The following is a 20,201-nucleotide window of genomic DNA, read 5'->3' on the forward strand; positions in this document are numbered from 1 at the left end:
ACACCAAAGCCTTTGCGTTATGATATCCCGTGGTTCTTCACAGATATATATGTGGTGCTAACGAGATGTAAGTGAAGTTAGCGGGTCGCCAGGGAGAAGCCAGGGGTTTAGTGGGCCGCACGGAACCATGAACGTCCAAAAAAGAAAATGTGTTCCGGCGAAATGGATGGACGGAGTGTGTTGGGGACCAGATGTGTTGCGAATGGATCAAACATGTGTCGGGTTCGCGTCTGCGAGGGCTCAAAGACCCCCCCCCCCCCCCCCCCGGCGTCACCCATGCATGCATCCCAGACCGGTAAACCCTCCCTCCTTGTTTCGTTTTCCGCTATCGACTCCTCCGATACGCGTCTCTCTTTCTTTTTCTCTCTACCTTTAATTTTTTTTTTTTTTTTAAACGAATTCGGTTTCATTTTTTTTTTTAAACGGTTCAGAACAAGAGAGCTAGCCTATCCGTCTAATCTATTACCCAGGCCTCTACTCTAGTAGTCACACACACACACACACGCACACATATGGATTCAACCTCCACACACACACCAAAAAAAATAAAAAATCGCGGATTGATTTGTTTCATTTTTCATTTTTTTTTGTTATTCTCTGACTTGTGTGTTTTGATGGTCTAGAGCTTTTCTTGCTGTATAAGTTACAGTTTTAGGGAGGCAACATCAAGATGCTAATGATGTTTATTTTTGCAGTAAGTAATCACGACTCTGGAACTTATGACAGTAGACAGGCCCAGGGATCTGGAACGCTGCCCTGCGAGACCAGGGTAGAGCTTCCTGTCCTACCTACGCACAAACACACACACACACACATAGGATACACACACACACATGGCGGCACATGTCAAGTAACACAAAAGGCAAAACGCTTCCAAGCGTACAAACACATACTTGAGCCTGATAACACACACACACACACACAGACATTCTCCCGGGCTCCGCTGCCTATGTGAGCCCCCCCCTGTGTCACAGGGGATAGATGTGTTCTGGCACTCAGGTCAGGTGGGGTAGTGTAAATCACACTGCAGCCACAGTGCCACCCACCTCTTTTCAAGATGAATGGGCCGACCGACACTCCAAGCAACAATTCCAATGAGGCCATTTAAAACCGAAACTGAAACTGAACCATTGTGATGCTTTAAAAAGGGGGGAGGAGGAGGAGGTGGGGGAGGGGGAGGGGGAGGGGGGGGGGCGGTAAAGTATACCTTTACTCTCCCCTTGAACATCATGGCTCCCCTCAACAGATCAGGATCACATATCTAGTTGTGTCACTTCACAGTGAAATAGCGTTCGACAATGGGGTCTATTATCCCCTGTCAACAATACCACGCACAGAGCGGGTCTATTGTACCGCGGGAGGGTTTGTTTACACACGGTGTTATTACCCGTTTCCAAGTGGATACAAGTGTATATGATAAGAGTCAACAATAGGCACATACATTGGGCTGCTCAGCTCGTTGCCTGGGGCGATGAGCGAGAGAGCGAGCGAGCGAGAGAGAAAGAGAGAGAGAGATATCGTCTTGTATAGCCGGGGTGTGATTTCCGAGAAGCCACACACACACACACAACCTCGACACGCAGTAACAACGACAAAGACATGTCTCCTCTGGGGGGTCCGTCCTCCCCACCCCCCCCCCCCCCCCCCAATAGAGGGCAGGCAGGCAGGCAGGCGGTAATATAGGGTACAGGGGCTGGTGAACGAGGGAGGAGGAGGAGGGAGGAGGGAGGGGGGGGGGTTGAGTTAATGGTCTTGCATCTTCCTGGCAGCATGTCAATAATAGCTCTGATCACATTAAGTAAAGAGTCCATTAGCTTATTCTCTCCCCCCTGCATGCTCCTATAGCAACACAGAGGAGAGGGGAGGGGAGAGGAGAGGAGAGGAGAGGAGAGGAGAGGAGGGGAGGGGAGGGGAGGGGAGGGGAGGGGAGGGGAGGGGAGGGGAGGGGAGGGGAGAGGAGAGGAGAGGAGAGATCCTCTAATGGTGTGTGTCTGCATGTTATAGACACCACCTCTACAATGCACGCACGCACACACACACACACACACACACACACACACACCACTACTGCTGCTGTATGGTGGAAAAGAAAAGCCCAAAATGTGTTTGTGGAGAAAAGCTCCAGTACATCTTTGTCTGTTTTTCTATTTTTTTTACCTTTTTCAGTCAGTGCCTCGTTATTTACCGCGGTACAACAGGGTGTTGTGTGTTTAGTAGCTCCGCTTGTCTCCAGAGAGAATTTGAGATTTATCACAGAAATGTGCTGTTTTAAGGGGGATCATCTTCCCTGAATGGCAACACTTTAAAGGGTCTTGATAATTGATATCCATGGACTTTTGAAGATAATGTGGACTGTCGTACAATTCATTACACCTTAGCTTTTTCTGTTATAAGATATGAGCTTAATTATTTATTTTTTTTATTAAAAAATACAGAGCTTCATCATAATTCCGACCAAGAATACGTGATTACGTTGATGATTTGTGAACGTTGTAACCTCGCTCTGGAGTGTCATTAGTCAGTATAAGGTAGAAAATGCAACAATATCACGTATCAAGAGTTTTTACTCTTCTCATTCCAGCTCTGCTAATCTTCAAAAGAGCTTTTTTTCTTTTTTTCCCTGTCCTTCAGCATCTAAGGGATAATGTCTGTTAGGGGGCAGGAATTACACTGAAGCAGAACAGGAACGACACATACATCAGGCAACACAAACACACTGGGACGGAGCAGCCAAGGAGCAAATTGTGAGCATATGTGAATGCACCTTTTTCACTTGCGGCCTTTTGCCAAAATAGTAATCAAGACAAAGGAGACGTGATATAAGAGGGAGAGAAAAGGAGGCCATCACACCAACGCTGACCCCCCCCCCCCCCACCACACACATACTCACACACACACACACTCACACACACACACTCACTCTCACACACACACTCACTCTCTCACACACACACACTCCCCCTCCACCCCACCACACACACACAACACACACTCCCCCCACCACACCACACACACACACACACACACACACTCCACCCCTCACTGGACACAGACATGCCATTTCTCAGCCGCCTCGCTGCCTCCCCATTGGCCCTGGAGGAGCACAGCGGCCCCCACATCTGTCTCCCAGGCCCGGGACAGACCCGGGACAGACCGCCGCATCCAAACGCACCAGATCACACGGATCGCTCTCAATTAATGCGAACCATCAGGCGCTCCGTCTCTCCGACTTCTTCTCCGACTCCTCCATCCTCTCTGCCTCTTTGTTTTTCCCTCTTTATCGCTCCCCTGCGTCTGTCAGGCGTCCCCCCCCGGCTCAATGCTGGGGTCCGCTGAGTTTTACACATTGACCAGTGCCACGGGTGTTTAGCACGGCGAGGGGTCGAGCTAGCCTGGAACGTTAGCCTTGGAACGTTAGCCTTGTGAAAAGGGAGAGAGACAGGGAAATCGATAGATCAGTTCCCCCCCCGGTTCTCGGTCCAGGACCAGGTCCAGACGGTGCTAAGATTTAACTGCTGTTAAGGCGAAGGCGGTTCCTTCAGAGGGTTCGGATCTGAAGGGCCTGGGGTTTGGGGGTGGGGTGGGGGTTCTGCTCTGTGCCGCGGCGGGGCCCGAAATGGCTTCCATGTGCCGCCCCCATCTGCACCTCCGCTGGGCTGTGGCCAAAGGACCCGTCCTCTCTCTCTCTCTCTCTCTCTCTCTATCGCTCCCTTTGAAAGAGGGACAGCTTTAAAACAAAGGGGGGGTGAAGCAGAGGTTATGAGACTCTTTTATTTTTTATTCGATGGGGCCGTTTTCCAAAAACAGGTAGAGAAAGAAAGACAGAGAGTGAGAGAGGGAGAGCGAGAGAGAGAGACGAGGACCTGGGGGAGAAAAAAGGGGGTAACAGTCCACCGAGGGCCACCTGGACATGAGGGAGAGCCAGCTCGTGACTCACCCTCCTCTGGTAAAGATCCCCTAACCAAACTACCCCCCCCCCCCCCCATGTCTGCAACCACGCTATAAATCTCACTCCACTCGATTAGCGCCCCCTTAGCAACAACTGACACACCGTCATGAATTTTTAACCAAAGCCTCGAGTTAAATCAGGTTTGGAGGCTGAAGCCAGGCGGACGGACAGGGCAGGGGCATCTCTGGCCTGGGTCTACAGCAGCCTGATGACTGGTGTCTGGACCCAGTCTGACAACCAGCCCTGTGGTCTCATCATCACATCCACTCACATTAGAACCCCCCCCCCCACACACACACACACACACACAACCAGCCTTCATTCAGTCCTCCTCTAGCAGTGATGAGATGAGCATCATATTGACCAAGCTAGGGCAACTGCACCCGGGGTAATTGAATAAGGGGCCCTAGGAATCAAACCTGGGACAGATCTCTGCTTCCAAGTTGTAATCAGGAGTATGAATGTGGTCAGCGAGGGGGGCCATGTGTGGAGGTTATTATTGAATCCCATCTGGTTTAGACATTCAGTCGTGTGTTAAAGAGGGGTGGGGGGGGGGGGTTGCTGTTATATTGTTATATGGAAAACAGCGTTCTCCAACCTGGCTTGTGTGAATCCTTCTCCCCCCTCAGGGGAGGTCAAGATGAGTCCTGTATGATCCTTTCCTCCACCAGACTCTCTGTATGATGGGTTTGTTCCATCTCTCTTGAAATTAGAGGCTTCTCCGTTCCACCGACACTGTTTTTCCTGACACTTGTGCCACTTGTCTTCTTATGAAGACTGACCTACAGTAGCATGTTATAAGGCATGTAAGCCTGTCGTTACACTATTAATAACATTGTATTGTAATAAGTAAACATGTTGTTCCATATCGATCGGTTCATTGCGATGCCGATGTGACTGTAGACAAGAAGTATCTTTGTAGCAGCTGGTTGATTTCTCCCACACTCCAAACCAAACAGTGTTTTTCATGTCTGATGAGAACATGCTTTGCAGTCAGAGTGCTAATTTTAACCTCTACGGTTTCCCTACAAATGTCCTTCGCCCACGTCTGGGCCAATCAAACTCCCCCGTGGCCCATCCCACTTCAGGAAGTGGAGATGGTTTGTTCAACCAATGACCTACGACCCACCACCCGGTCAGCCAATGGGGAGCAGGCCTGGGCCTAGCGATGCCCAATAGGGGGGCTCTGGCCTTCTGATGTGATGGCTCCAGGCAGTTGGGCTTTGTGTGAACCCATCCCCCCTGGGCACCCCCTGCGCCACAAGCCCTCTGCATTATTCATGGAACGCCAACAAAAAAAAAGAAAAGGAAAAAAAGGAACAGGAGGAAGAGAGAAAAGAGAATATTGAGGGTTCAAGACCTTCTCAGATCACAAGGAACCTCCTGCTTAACCCCCCTTGAAGTGGCAAGCGCAGGGGGTTAGGGTGTGATCCCTCTCCGTGATCCGGGTGTGGGTGAGAGCGGCCGGTGGGGATCAACGGCGGGAATCCCCATGGCGCCTCGGCAAGGGATCGGCCGCGCCGCGGGGCGATTGGTGGGATCAATGCGGTTCCCATGGTCGGCTTTGCTGCGGGCGATGGAAAGGAGGGGAGAAGCGATACCCGTCCGTGCGCGTACGGACATGCCCACCCCACCCTACCCCCCACCCCCTGTAAGCCTCGGAGGGAAAAAAACGCCTCGAGCGCCCGCCTGTCCTACGCCATCTACACAACGCTCCTTTGTTAAATGTCGTGTAGATGTCTTTTAGGCTTAGACGCGTATATTCAAATGTCATACGTCAACCAAAACGCCATTACCTAACGACCCAGAAGGACTTAGGATACACATTATGGCATTACTTTTGTCTGTCTGTCTGTCTGTCTGTCTGTCTGTCTGTCTATCTATCTGGGTCAGAGGTCTCCCTCTTGACACCCTGGATTCTGTCTGTCTGTCTGTCTGTCTGTCCATATGAACGGCTAATATTAGCCTTGTTTGCCGTGTACGGCGGGGGTGAGGAAGGGAGCAGGAACTCTTCCCTCTCTCTCTCCAACCGCCTGCCAAGTCGACTCGGTCATTGAATATGATAGGTGATGATTAGTGAAAAAAGCATGTGTGCTGCTCGCCCCTAATCCCCCAATGCAAATCAACCCCGCAAGCCCTCGAACACACATCTCTCTCTCTCTCTCTCTCTCTCTCTCTCAGGCCCGGGCTAATTGCGTAATTGCCTGCTTTGTTTTAAACCGACAGCGGCGCCCCGGCACATGACAAGGCCATAGTTTGCTCATCCTCCTGTCAGCGATAATTTACAAGCCCCCCCCCCCCCACCCACCCTCCTCACACACACACCCAACAAACATCATCCGTTGTTCTTCCTACTGTACTGCGTCAACATTACCGGGGGGATAGCCGTGAGCTAGGGTAGACCTACGGTGGGGTACGGGTGGTCCGCAGCGGCGTTGTGGGGGGAGATAAATAAATACAGCCGTCAACGGATTAATTCCGAGTGACACGGGTGGCGGCGGGTGGATCTAATTAAATCGGTCGTCCACCTGATAAAGTGTGAACCCTTCGCCGCCTCCTCTCTTCTCTCTCTCCCTCCCTCTCTCTCTTTCTCTCTGCTGTAATTACTGTCTAATTGTCATTAACCTCGCAAAACAGAGGTTTACCCATATTGTTTAAAGGACTCGGGGATGCATAATGACAGGGCAATCTGTCATAGTGCTGGGGGGAGGGTAGGGGGGGGGTGTGAGGGGGGGGGTGGATTAATGAGATTTTACTGGGGGGTGGGGGTGGAGTGGAGGAGGGCTGGGCAGGGCAGGGAAATACATGGAAGAGAGGGCCACATTAAGCTAATTGGGAGATGAGTGCCTACTTGTAAAAGTGCTTCTAATGGGACATTTGTTGCTCTGGCGGCGTCTCTAGGCTAATGCGGCGGTGGGGGGGGGTGGTGGTGTGTGTGGGCTGGGAGAGGGAGCTAGCCAACACTACAGGGAGATGTGTTTGTGTGCAAATATGTGCAGAGCTGTCTCGGAATTTATATCACCCAATCCTGAGATATGATATGTGTACGTGTATGTGCACGCACGCACACACACCTACACACACACACACATACAGTACATACCCCCCCCCCCCACACACACAGAGCTAATGTGGTGTTAAACTTCTCTTCTAATCAAGGGGAAAGTAGCATTCAATTAACACAGGCTGTTTGATTCACAAGTGGTTTTCATTGCAAAGCTTTTTGTTTGAACATGAATCAAGTCTCGCCGTTTTAAAACGCATTAACATAAAAAGTGCTAGGGGTGTTTTTATAGAAAACAACGCAGACGTAGTATCATTCAATTGTATTGCCGTAGCTGGTCGGGGGATAAAATACATAGAATTAATTTTACATAGAAATAGGCTGTGAAACTTGCCATTTTGCATTGTCTGGTATGTTCTTTTATTATTAAATAGTTTATAGTATTACATATTTTATAAAAGTATTATTATGTCTTACTATTTATTGAGTATTTAGCCTTTTTGTCTACCATATCTTGTGGTCTCTACTTTGATATATATCGTAACCATAAAATAAGGTATTGCAAAAATAGAACATGACATATGGTTGTCATAGAGAAGGGTTATAAAGAACGGCAAAGTAACGTGAAGCTTCTGAACTTCAATAAAAAAGCACATGACGTTTCCCTTTGAGACCTCAACTCTACTCAAGCTTGTCCACTTCGTATTGTTCAGTTCACTGTGGCCCGTCGTTCTTTCACACGCAAGCTTCAGTTGCTCTCTCCTTTCTCTCTCTCTCTCTCTCTCTCTCTGTGGCCTAAGCCCCCTTGTTGTTAACTGTGGTCCAGACGTCTCTGTTGTTGCTACAGCCCCCCACTCAGACAGGGCCGTCCTCCTAGCAAGGCCACTGACCTGCATCCTGACAGCTGGCCAGCCTTCGCTAACACTAACTGCCTCCGTTTGGTAAACATTACGGCCCGTGTCACTGCATTTCGGGGGGGGGGGCGGTCTTGTTTGATTTAACAACAAGTGGGGAAGGAGAGGAGAGGAGAGGAGAGGAGAGAATAAGACAAACACTAAGCCATAACTTGGCTCGCAAAAACTGTGTGTGGGTTTGGACAGCCAAAATCATCGCATTGACCTCTGACCTCTGCTTCCTGAACTCTCCCAGCAACAGGTATCTCTCTCTCCTCATGGGAGGCAATGTGTTGGGTGTGCTCACCCTAGTGGTGAATGTTCAGTATTGAGTACTCTCTTGAGTATCCACTTTTTGATGGTCATCCTTCAATCTATGGTATCTATATTACTGTCTTACTGTTTATGGAAAATGTTCAAAAACATTGTCACGTCGTCAGATTATGCTTTATCCCCAAGCTAAGGGTCGAGCAACAGGCCTGATCGCTGCGCTGTGTTGTGCGTGTGTGCGCGTGTGTGTTTGTTGTGCGTGTGTGTGTGTATTCTTTACTTCAGAGGTACATGTTAAAAGACCCCTTACTGCTGTCATACATTTCACGCCTGATATTTCTGTGCAAAATTCCTCTAAATTTCTTATCATCTGTTAAAAAATTCACTTTCTAATTTGCTTTCTTTTTTTCTGTTTTTTTGTTCTCAATTAAATCAAGTGGAAAAAGAAATGCCCAAACGGCCGTGCTGTATGAAATAATAGTGCCCGTGCTAGAATTTAAAGTCATACCTCCAGGCGAAAGCTCATACGCGCACACAGAATGAAAGTGTAAAATGTTTTTTAATGTATATTTAACAACAAATACCCCAGTGACTATTGATGTTTCGTCTCTGAAGAATTCACTTCTCTTCTATTTCTGAGGGCATGTAGTGGAGTGAAACCACTCTCCACTCCTCCCCATCTCTCCCTCCATCTTTCACTTTCTGTTTTCCTCTCCTTCACGCTTCTTCTTTCTCTGTCTCTCTCCCCTGTTCTCTCTCTCTCTCTCTTTAAACATTTATCCTCAGTTTTTTCGCCTTACAGGCCCTTTGTGTTTTGTGATGTTGGTTTTCTACAGCTTTTTTACACTCCAGAGTTGCCATGTATCTTTCATGGATCCTGGCAGGCAGGAGTGTTGTTTGGAATGTGTTACCCTAGCGATGTGGCTAATTGTCCTCATTCATGTGGCTCCCTTGATGTGGCACTCGTCTGGGGGTGGTGGGGTCCCACAGGACCCAGCCAAGATTAAACTGGAGTGTTTACCCCCAGCACTCTCATAGACACACACACACACACACCCTCCTTCATACAGTAGCTGCTGTTATACAAGTAATGTAGTCCTCTGTGTATCCGACAGTTGGCTCTTTATTAGAATGAAAGATGAACTGTGAGCTGACAACATATAAGAACAAGTTGTTAAATTCATGAAATAGATGTATTTAATCCATTTGTTAGGCAACACCCACTCTCTCTCTCTCTCTCTCACACACACACACACACACACATATGGAGTTCAGGGAGAGGGACAAAAGCACTGGGTCAAGTATTCAGTGTATTAAGTTATGAAAGCCTGACCGCAAAGACAGAGTTCAGGCCTTGCCAAGATTCTTTTCCCAGAATCCTCTTGCCATGTCTCGACGTTTGGCAACGGCTGCGCGTGTGCATAAAAAAAACTCGAGGCGTTTTATTTTTCAGTGGTTAATAGCAGCATCTCCAAAAAATGCCCGCCAAAGGAAAAGTGCTCCTTTCGGAATAGCACTGAGCCTTTCCCCGACGGAGTGATCCTGTTCTCGGAGGATGGAAAACTTGTTTCCCACGCTTCCACGGCTCCCATAAGCTACAGGATTGGGAAACACAGTCAAATATCTCCCGACAACATTGACTTCATTACATCCCCCCCGCCCTCGCCCCCCCGCCCCCCGTTCTCTTACTGTAAATGCAAGCCTATGCGTTTTTTTCTGTTGACGCCCTAACCCCCTGATAAAGTATGCCTTCATTAATATTTAATCTGTCGGAAAAATATGCGTCCTGTAAACTTCATTAACATAAAGCATGGTAAACACCGATCCGTAGCCCTGCCTAATGAACAGAACGCTACCGCGGTGTCACCTCCGAGGCGTCTTCAAAAGACACGCTTAAATAAACATGAGCTTTTTTTCTTATTTGAATGTCCAACTCGACTGTGATGTGTGTGTGTGAGTGTGTGTGTGTGTGTGTGTCCCTGTCCCCCTCCACCCCCCATAGACACATTTCTCCACCCTCCTTTGTGAAATAGATATCCCTTTGAGATTACTCCCTTAACACACACACTTAGAAAAATGGCTGACAACCAAGGTGCGATTAGTGGCTCTCGCTAATTAATCTATTATTTCTCTTACCAGTTATTTTTCTCTCTCTCTCTCTCTCTCTCTCTGTTAGACGTAAACATAGGCAGAGCTCTCTATGCCTGTTACAGAGGGAGTCTTAGCCAGAGTTCACATCTTTCGCTGAGCTGTTCTGGAGAAGCGGTCTCTCAGCAGATACATCAACGTCCCACCCGAAAATGGTGGAAATTCACAGGGACCGCCTAATAGCCCCCGGCCCCCTGGTGGCCCCCGATTTGTTTGCTTTAGACTTTATTAAACTCTCGCCTGTTCCCCTTGCTGTGCGCCTAATGACTGCATCTGCATGGCTGATTAAAGGTAAAGAAAGGCAAGAGAGAAAGAAAGGAGGAGTAAGGCAAATAGGGGAAGATGAGGAGGAGGAGGAGGAGGTGGAGTGTTCAGTTGCTCTATTATCACCCTTTACTTATCGCTCCAGGGGCCCCTGAATTTCATGAGCAGAAAACAGAGTGTACAAACACACACACACGCATGCATGCACACACACACACACCCACCGTGCTCTCTCAACCTTAGCCCGGCCAAAGCGATTATGCATGATCAATAAAGGCTCATGTTTTTTTGTGTCTTCTCCTCTCTCTTCTCATCCATGTTTGCCTGTAGGACACTGCAGGCAAGGTGTTGGACCGCTGGAGCATCATGTCCCGGGAAGAGGAGATCATCACCCTCCAGCAGTTCCTGCGCTTCGGCGAGACCAAGTCCATCGTGGAGCTGATGGCCATCCAGGAGAAGGAGGGTCAGGCGGTCACGGTGCAGTCCTCCAAGACCGAGTCGGGAATCCGGGGCTTCATCGAGAGCAACAACCGGACCCGGAGCCCGGGCCTCCTGACCCACCTGGAGACCAGCAGCCCCTCCAGCATCCACCACTTTGAGAACATCCCCAACAGTCTGGCGTTCCTGCTGCCCTTCCAGTATATCAACCCGGCCTCGGCCCCCATGCTGGGCCTGCCCCCCAACGGCCTGCCCCTGGAGCAGTCGGTGGGCCACCGGCTCCGCGAGCCCAACCTGGCCAACCAGATCGAGCCGGTGGAGAGCAGCGAGTCAGAGGTGTCCCTCTCTCCCTTCCACAGCGGGCCGAGCCCCAGCAGGGGAGGAGTCCTAGGGGGCATGAACAACAACATCGAGCCCAAGACAGAGCCCAGTAACCGGGAATCGCCCATATCGCCAACCCCCTCCACTCAGCAGGCCGAGCAGCAGCAGACACAACAACAACAGCAGCAACAACAACAACAACAAGGCCAGCAACAGCAAGGCCAGCTGCAGCCCCAGCGCCATGTATGTACCGCCAGTTTAGGACAGCCGTTTGTCGGTACAGAAATACTAGGTTATCGCACAGTGATAATCCATGAATTACTTATTTTGTAGGTCTACCACTTGGTACCAGGCAGTTACTCTTTGTTCTAACATACTGTAATTACACAGTTATTACTGTTTATGTTCTGGCTGTATATGTAACTTAGCAGTATATGTATTTTTAAATGTTCTAATGAAGTCATTCATCCATCCATCCATTCGTTTGTTCTTTCGACAGCAGTCCAACTCTGGTCTCAACGACCACCAGGCCCACCACCACTTTGTGAAGAGCGAGCAGTCCAAGAGCATCACCCACTCCTCCTTCTCCTCCAAGATGCACCGTATGCGGCGTATGGGCGCCACGTCCCGCAAGGGCCGCGTCTGCTGCAACTCCTGCGGCAAGACCTTCTACGACAAGGGCACGCTCAAGATCCACTACAACGCCGTGCATCTGAAGATCAAGCACCGTTGCACCATCGAGGGCTGCAACATGGTCTTCAGCTCCCTGCGCAGCCGAAACCGCCACAGCGCCAACCCCAACCCGCGCCTCCACATGCCCATGCTGAGGAACAACCGGGACAAGGACCTCATCCGGGGCTCCGGCACGCCCGTCATCTCCAAGGGCAGCGGCTTCACCCTGACCAGCCCCGGCAGGCCGCCGCTGGGCTTCGCCACCCCTCCGCTGGACCCCGTGCTCCAGTCGCCCCTCCACAGCCCGCTGGTCTTCCCCTCGCTCAAGTCGGTGCAGCCGGTCCAGCCGGTGCCTCCGTTCTACCGGACGCTGCTGTCGCCCGCCGACCTGGTCAGCCCCCCGGTGTCGCTCCCCACCAGCCCCATCCTCCCCGCCAACGCCACCAACAGCTCCTCCTCCCTCACGGTCGCCACGGCCGTGGCCGCTGCAGCCGCCAACGCCGCCGCCTCCCACAACGCCCACCTGTCCGACGCCATGCCCGTGCCCATGTCCCACAGGCTGGCCTTCCCCAGCAACCACCAGGACACCAACGCCATCGCCAACACGGACCCCACGCCCAAGAAGAAGCCCCGCAAGTCCAGCATGCCGGTGAAAATCGAGAAGGAGGTGATCGACGTGGCGGACGAGTACGACGACAAGGACGATGACGATGACGACAGCTGCCACCACCACCACCACCACCACCACCACCCGTCCTCTCACCTACACCACAACAACATCAATGGCAACTGCAACAACAACAACAACGGCAGCAGCGGAGGGGGGCACCACAGCGGGGGCAGCGGCCACCAGTCCCCGTCCCAGGACGAGATGAGCCCCGGCCCCACCATGAGGGCCATGATGAGGCACGGGGAGGACGACTGCCGCGGGGGGCCCGGGGGCGACTCCAGGGGGGGGAGAGGAGGAGGGGGAGGAGGAGGAGGAGCGGGCGGAGAGGTCCGCTGCATGGACAGCTTCACCTCCGAGGACCAGGACCACGAGAGGGACTTTGAGAACGAGTCGGAAACCTCGGACTCCAAGATGTTCTACCGCGACGAGATGATGGACGTGGAGGAGCAGCACCAGAGGCAGAGGCACGGCTCCAGGGGGGGCGGAGTAGGCGGAAGCCTGGACAAGGACCAGGACGAGGAGGCCAGAGACGAGGATGAGGAGGCCCAGCTGAGGAAGGAGATGGAGGACAAGAGCCGCTCCTCGCCCTCCCCCCTCCAGCCCGCCATCAAGATCAAGGAGGAGCTCAACGACCCCACCTACGACATGTTCTGCATGAGCCAGTACGGCCTCTACAACGGGGGCATGGCGGCGGCCGCCGCCGCCGCCGCCAGCATGGCCGCCCTGCACGAGAGCTTCATCTCGTCCATGAGCTACGGCGCCAGCCCGCCCAAGTTCCCCACCTCGCACTCGCCCGAAGGGGACCTGTGCTCGAGCCCCGGCGACCCCAAGATCTGCTACGTGTGCAAGAAGAGCTTCAAGAGCTCCTACAGCGTCAAGCTGCACTACAAGAACGTGCACCTGAAGGAGATGCACGTGTGCACCGTGGCGGGATGCAACGCCGCCTTCCCCTCCCGACGGAGCCGAGACAGGTGAGTGTCTCAGAGGAAAACGCACCCTAACCCTAACACACACACACACGTATACATACACACACACAGACAGAAACACACACACACAGAACATACATCATAAATCCGCACCATTTGTTTTGTATAAAACCAGTTATGTCTTCACAAATGTAGTAGTGGTAGTATTTCAAAGTGCAGGTTATTACAATAATATACATTTGGGATTTAGAATAATAAACCATTGGGATTGTTTCTCATTTCATCTTTTTTCCCATGAATCTTGTCTTAAACATGACATAATGAAAAACTGTTTTGCATGACCTGTACGGTAAATGTTTCATGATGAGTGAGATACTTAGTTGTGGGGTAGTTTAGTAGTGCAGCTGTGTGTAGCCAGAGGAGACATGTGACCTGTGTGATTGGAATAGCGTAGTGTTTCTTTCTTGGTGAGAAGCGGGTTCAACACTTCTGTACTGCAAGTCCCTCTCCCAATTTCTTAGCCGTCTCCCTAGACGAGGTGAAATTATTACTTCTTTAAACATATGTTAAGTGAAAAGCCTGCTAATAGACTGATTTACAGTGGCATCTGTTGACTGTCATGTCAAAGTTCAGTATTGAAGGGTGATGGGTGTGAGAAGACACACACATACACACACCTACGCTTAACCATCCACCCTTATCCAGCCGCAACACCGTGTGCTGTATACCTGCCCCTCACTCACCTTGTCACAGGCAGGTTGACGGCAGGGAGCATACATTAGTATACATTAGCGAGCGGAGAGGAGGCCGCGCGGTCTGTCGAGTTGCTGCATGTATTAACGCATTCCGGAGGTGAGGTTAGCCACGCTTTACCTGGGCTTGTTAGCACATCCGCCCCCGCACACACACACACACACAGAAATACACCAGCAGGTCGACGCCATCACACATGCTGAGGCTACGACGTCATCGCTAGCACCCTGGGCTAGCATTAGCTCTCACCAGGGAATCGCTAACTTTTTGTGGTAAAAACAAAAGGCCTCCGTTCACCTCGACCGGCCCGGGAGCTTTCGGTTTGAGAATCCCAAAACGACTTGAAGGACGACGTTCTCCGGCGTGTTTTTCCAGGGGGCAAAAACCGCGACGAGCAGTTTTAGAACGATTCGTATCGATCACTGTTATTAACGTCATTAAAAAAAAAGTGATTAAGAGCAGCGGTTTATATTTGTGTATTCTCGGCCCCTGTGACATTGCGAAGCGTTACTCCCCTGACTGCCATGTAAACAAGGCGGGCCGTTCGACTGAGTGATCCAGTCGCTCCACACAGCAGGGATGGGCATGAAAAAGGCCTTTGAAAGGAATTGTAAATTCTTTCTTTCCATCCATCCATCCGTCCGTCCGTCCGTCTGTCCCGCCCCCGTCGAAAGAATACACAGGACTTCAAGTGTAACAAATGCGTCTCTCTTTATCATTTTAGTGGAGCTTGGCTGCACTGTCAGGACTGCAAGTGCGTCACACACACACACACATAGAGACACACACACACACAGAGAGACACACACACACAGAGACACACACACACACACACAGAGACACACACATAGAGAGACACACACACACACACAGAGAGACACACACACACAGAGTCACACACACACAGACACAACACACACACACACAGCTGTGGAGGGGAAGCCTCACTCATCCCACCTCCTCTGGGGGAAAGAGATAAAAACCCTTTTTATTGTGTTACCGCGGTGACAAGAAGTGACACTTTTATTTAGATGAAGAGCGTGTCAGGGCACAGGCGTGTGTTTTTCTTCTTTTTTTTTCGTCTTCCCGTCCTCTAATTTGCAAACAAAAGCTTCTCTGAAGCTGTGTTTTGTCCCCTCCCCTCCCCTCCCCCCTCCTCTCTCTCTCTCTCTCTCTCTCTCTTCCCACCCCGAGCCTTTATTAAGTTCCTTGTTTCAGTGGCATCTGTTCGTACCACTGTCTGTTCATTAGCGGCATGTAAATAGAGCAGGTGACTCTGGGACTGCTTCAGAGTGGGAGGGTGGGGGGGTGGGGGGGTGGGGGGGAGGGACGGGGGGGGTGGAGGAGGAGGAGGAGGAGTGAAGACGAACTAGCGTTAGCGTTAGCGGAGGTGTGATCACGTGCCCGCACCGCCCGCCCGCCCGCTCACCTGACGCAGCTGTGCCGACAGCAGGGAAACGACAGGAAGCGTTATTAAGGGATGCGTTGTTGCCGTGGAAGTGGAACGTTGTTGCCGACATGGAATGCGTTTTGTTAGTTACCCCCTTTTGACAAGGCTTTAGGGACAGAGAGCGCTCGGGGCAGGGCAGGCCTGCTGTCTGGATTACACACACACACACACAGTACACACGCAAACACACACACACACACACACACTGTGCACCAGACATGGGCACCCCCCCCCCCCCCCCACACACACACACACACACACTAACAAGCTGATACCGTGCATACAGATGATGCATACTCTTACAACCAGTAACGATGTAGTCTAGGTGTACATGGTGTCTCATTAAACCGAGGTCTCTGTAAATGTTTCGGTTGGTAAATGACCATGACACAAATGCCAACGGTATAGAGGCATCTCATCCTACCGCCTTCACTCAGAGACCAGCCAAATGAAGGGTCGAGGGCTTCTGACCAATGCCTGCTCAGGAGTAAGACACACAGGGAACCAAACCGGCCAATGGTTTGTCAGCAGTGTCGTTAGCTGACTTTTTCCCTCATTCCTAATGATGTCATAGGAGCCCTATGAATCACCCCCCCCCGTCCATGCCCTCCGCTCCCCTCTTCCCTGCCCCCCCCCCCCCCAGCACTGCCCTGCTTGTCTCTCCAATGATATCATTTCGCAGTCCATCTTTTTTATTGGGAGTGTTCCGACATTAGCTCTCCTCCACTTGTATGAGCGTCTGCCGCTGTGACCCAGTAATGGGCCTCGAGAAAAACACTTAACTCCTGCTCTAAGCCAGACTACCTACGACAGGGGCGGAGAAATCTCATCAGTGAAAAAGTAGTTAGGGTCCACTCACTCAAACACTCACTGTGTTGTGTGTGTGGAGAGGAAAGGGGTGGGGGTGTGGGGGGGGGGGGGGGATTTGGTTTCCAGGAAGAATCGGTTGCGTAGAGAGGGGCGATCGGAGACGGAGCAGCCGGAGTCAGACTTTGAGATGTATCCGCCATCTCGGCTCGAGGATGTACAGTGAAAAAGGTTCATTCCGGTCGAACATGAACCCGGGCCCATGCCTGACCGACACCGTGTCGTACATGTGGAATCTTCCTCCGCAAACGTGCGTGTGACAGTTGGACTCGCGTTGGGATAAACCCAAGCAGATAAATCCCACCGAAAAAACGTAAAGCGATTTAACACATGGCCCTGAAGGGATAGGTGTGTAGTCGGGAAGGACAATGAGCTGCTGTGGGAACATATTAGTTCTAGAAGCAGGGGTGGGTGGAGGCTAGGGCCTTCAGATGTGGGTGATCTACACCTAAGCTCACTATTGTTTCCATATTGTAAGCGTCGGCCAGTGCGTGGAGGAGAAATTCCTTGCGAGCATATGGGAAGTATTACTGATCCGCCGTTCCTATAGGGATAGGAGGGAAGCAAAACAAGGGAGAAAGGGGGCATCACGGGGCTAGAGGAATTGTGGGGGTTGAAGGCCGGTCGTGGGCTGAGGGCCGATCACTCATCTGATCTCTCCCCTGGATTATCCCTTTAACTACATAATGTATGCTGTGCGGTAATTGTAGTGACAACATCGGGAAATAATTTGGTCGTTTTCATAAGAGCGTTCGTTTTCTCCCTCTTGATAAGATTACGGACGAGAAATTGCACCAGCCACAATGCCTTGTTGGTTTGAAGCGAAATAAAGTTTGGGTGGTTTTGGATTACATTATTAGAGGGAAATTGAAGCCCTTTTAGATTGAAAACACAAATTATGCTCTGTACCTGCCATCATTTATAAATTGTGTTTTTAAAGGACAGCCTATAGATTGAAGTGAACGTGAATAAACAGCTTTAATAATAATAACGATCTTCATAAGATTACCGCCGTCGTGTACCCACATGACAAAATAATTGCTTCTGAGCTCAGTTTGAAGAAAAACCGGATGCCTTCTGCCCTAATATTTGTGCCTTTGAATTTTAATGAGCGCAGAAACAGGAACACAGCAACTGAATACAAAGAAGACACACACACACAAAAAGCTACTGGGACGCCCGCCGTGGTAGCAGCAGAATAATACATGCTAAACCAGGCCTGCGATATGCAGTGCTAACTGGCATCCTGCTCCCAGCGCAATCCTGCCCCCCCCCCCTCTGAAAATGAGCTGTTGACATCCCGACAACAGGAAGTGCATTGTACCTCTGCATATCCGATGAGTGAATTCGCTCGCTTGAGTGACACCCTGAAGGATAGTAGACGCATCAAACGCTCCCTTTCCAAAAAAAATAAAAAACCCTCGATGTCAGAGCGAATAACAAGAGGGGTCCGGCTTAGAAATGGAGCTGATTTGATCTACGGTATGGCATTAAAGGGGGGGCGGGGGAGGGGGGGGGGGGGGGGACGAGACCAAACAATGACATTATCGGTCGCTACAACCAACTTGAAGAGAGCGCGGCCACGTTTTGTACATGATGACACTGCGAAACCATACATATTTAAGGATCGGAATCAATACAGTGGGGTCCATTACCTTAATGGGGAGGGAGAGTAAACAACAGATCACGCTGGCAGACACACACACACACACACTCACACACACACACACACTCACACACAACAAGATAATTTAGTGTCCTCTAGCCCGTTGCTCTTTGCCTGTTTGTGTGTGTGTGTGTGTGCGTGTGTGCGTGTCCTGCCTGCCTTCCTGTCTGCGTGCGTGTCTGTGTGCGTACGTGCGTGTGTGTGTGTGTGTGTGAGCAGTGTAGTACAGTGCAGTGTTGTTCCCTGAGCCCCCTAGCCGCCTGGTGCACAGAGGTAAATGATTGCATATTTATTGTGGAGGCCGAGAGGCAGCAGCGGCCGCAGCGGCGGTGGAGAAGCCATGTGATTAACTGCGAGGAAGGCGTGCGTACCAGTAATCATCCACGTTATTAGCCTCGTTAATCATGTTTCCGAAAATCAACGCCGGGGCCCCACGTTTTTTCATTTTTTTTCATTTTTTTTTTCATCTGTCCTCATTGTTTGAAATAGTTTCGTCTCTCCATCTCCTCCTCCTCTGTCGCCACGGAGCTCAGGGTGCCCAGGTGCCTACTACCCCGCTCCCCCGACGGAGAGAGTGAAGGTTAATTATGTCGGAGAGTCTCTCCTCTCCCCTCCCCTCCTCCTCCTCTCACCCCCCCCCCCCCCCTCCTCTCCTCCCTCTCCTCTCCTGGTCCCATCACAGCATGTGGGCCTCAGCTATTCTACTTCACTAAGGCAGCTCTCTGTTGGTCGTGTTTAAACAAAGGCCTGCTGCTGTACTGCCGTTTATACAGAGAATAAGTTAACTATTGATACGAGTTTTGAACAAATTCCAAAATGTTTCATGATCGTGAACCTTTTATTTCGTGTTTTTCCGATCCCGTAGAAGTATTCTTTTAGTTGTGAATCAAGGACATGAAAGAAAAGCCGAACAAAAGAGCCGCATTGAAAAACAAACGACTCTACAAAGTTAGGATTCATTAACGTAAAAAAAAAAAAGAAGTTGATGTTGTTCAATTCCAGGGACTGGCTCTCTCTGTCTCCACTCGATGGACTCTGTGTAGGCCCCTGCATTAGGAGAACGTCTCTAACTAACTACCCTAGAATCGCCCAAATGAGGTGCTGTAACTGGAGTTACCGTGGTGACAGAGAGTGATCGATGTGCTTCCTCCCACCTCCACGCTAAACCTCATAACATCACACGCCCCAAACGACCCAAACGACAAGAGAGACAAAGAACCATCAGCCTCGAGTTTAATACGACTCCGCTTCCCCGCTCATTTGCGCATTAAGACTCATTTAGAGCGCGCGCACACACACACACACACACACACACACACACACACACACACACAAGGACAGGGCCATCGGAGGAGCCTAAAGATGATTAACGCTGGCTGGGACAGGCGCTCTCTCTCTCCCCCCCTCTCTCTCTCTCTCTCTCTCTCCCTCTCTCCCTCTCTCTCTCTCTCTCTTCTTCTCTGCCTCCTCTGCACTGGCAAGATGGCCTCTCCAGGGGCCTCCCCCATCTTTTGGGCGAAGATGAGACTGTCAATTTGGTTTGCCAGCCACGTTACTGGTCATCAGGGAGGCATAGGTGGGGGGAAGGGCGGGGGGGGGGGGTGGGGGGGGGTTGGGGGGTAGAGGTATGGGGGATGTGGTGTAATGGTGGTGGCAGAGGGATGGAAGAGATGGAGAGAAGAGGTAAATGGGGGCAGAAGGCTAAAACTGATAAATGAAAGGATGAACGCGTAGCCATGCTGTGTGCAGACTCTAAATGAGGAGAATGCACCCCCCTGAACTCAGACTGATTGAGACTAACAGTGAATATGTTTAGAGATAGAGAGAGATGTGTGTGTTTGTTACCGGTGCAGGGGATTTTGTCTATAAAGTTATCCGAACAGCGTTCTTTTTTTTCTCCACTTGTC

At 50.8% G+C, this 20,201-nt stretch overlaps 1 protein-coding gene across 1 annotated transcript in view; it reads left to right on the forward strand.

Annotated features, from left to right (window-relative positions):
• The window catches only part of bnc2 (basonuclin zinc finger protein 2), a gene marked incomplete at both ends in the record, with an annotated part of 66,638 nt that extends 53,034 nt beyond the window's left edge, over nucleotides 1–13,604 (forward strand). The window contains 2 exons of the mRNA XM_083692761.1: nucleotides 10,859–11,530; nucleotides 11,787–13,604. Coding sequence (XP_083548887.1) covers nucleotides 10,859–11,530; nucleotides 11,787–13,604 — 2,490 coding nt within the window. The remainder of the gene's footprint in view (nucleotides 1–10,858; nucleotides 11,531–11,786) is intronic.
• Between the last annotated feature and the right edge of the window lie 6,597 nt (nucleotides 13,605–20,201).

The sequence above is a fragment of the Argentina silus genome, assembly GCF_951799395.1.
Source record: "Argentina silus genome assembly, chromosome: 21".
NCBI lineage: Eukaryota > Metazoa > Chordata > Actinopteri > Argentiniformes > Argentinidae > Argentina > Argentina silus.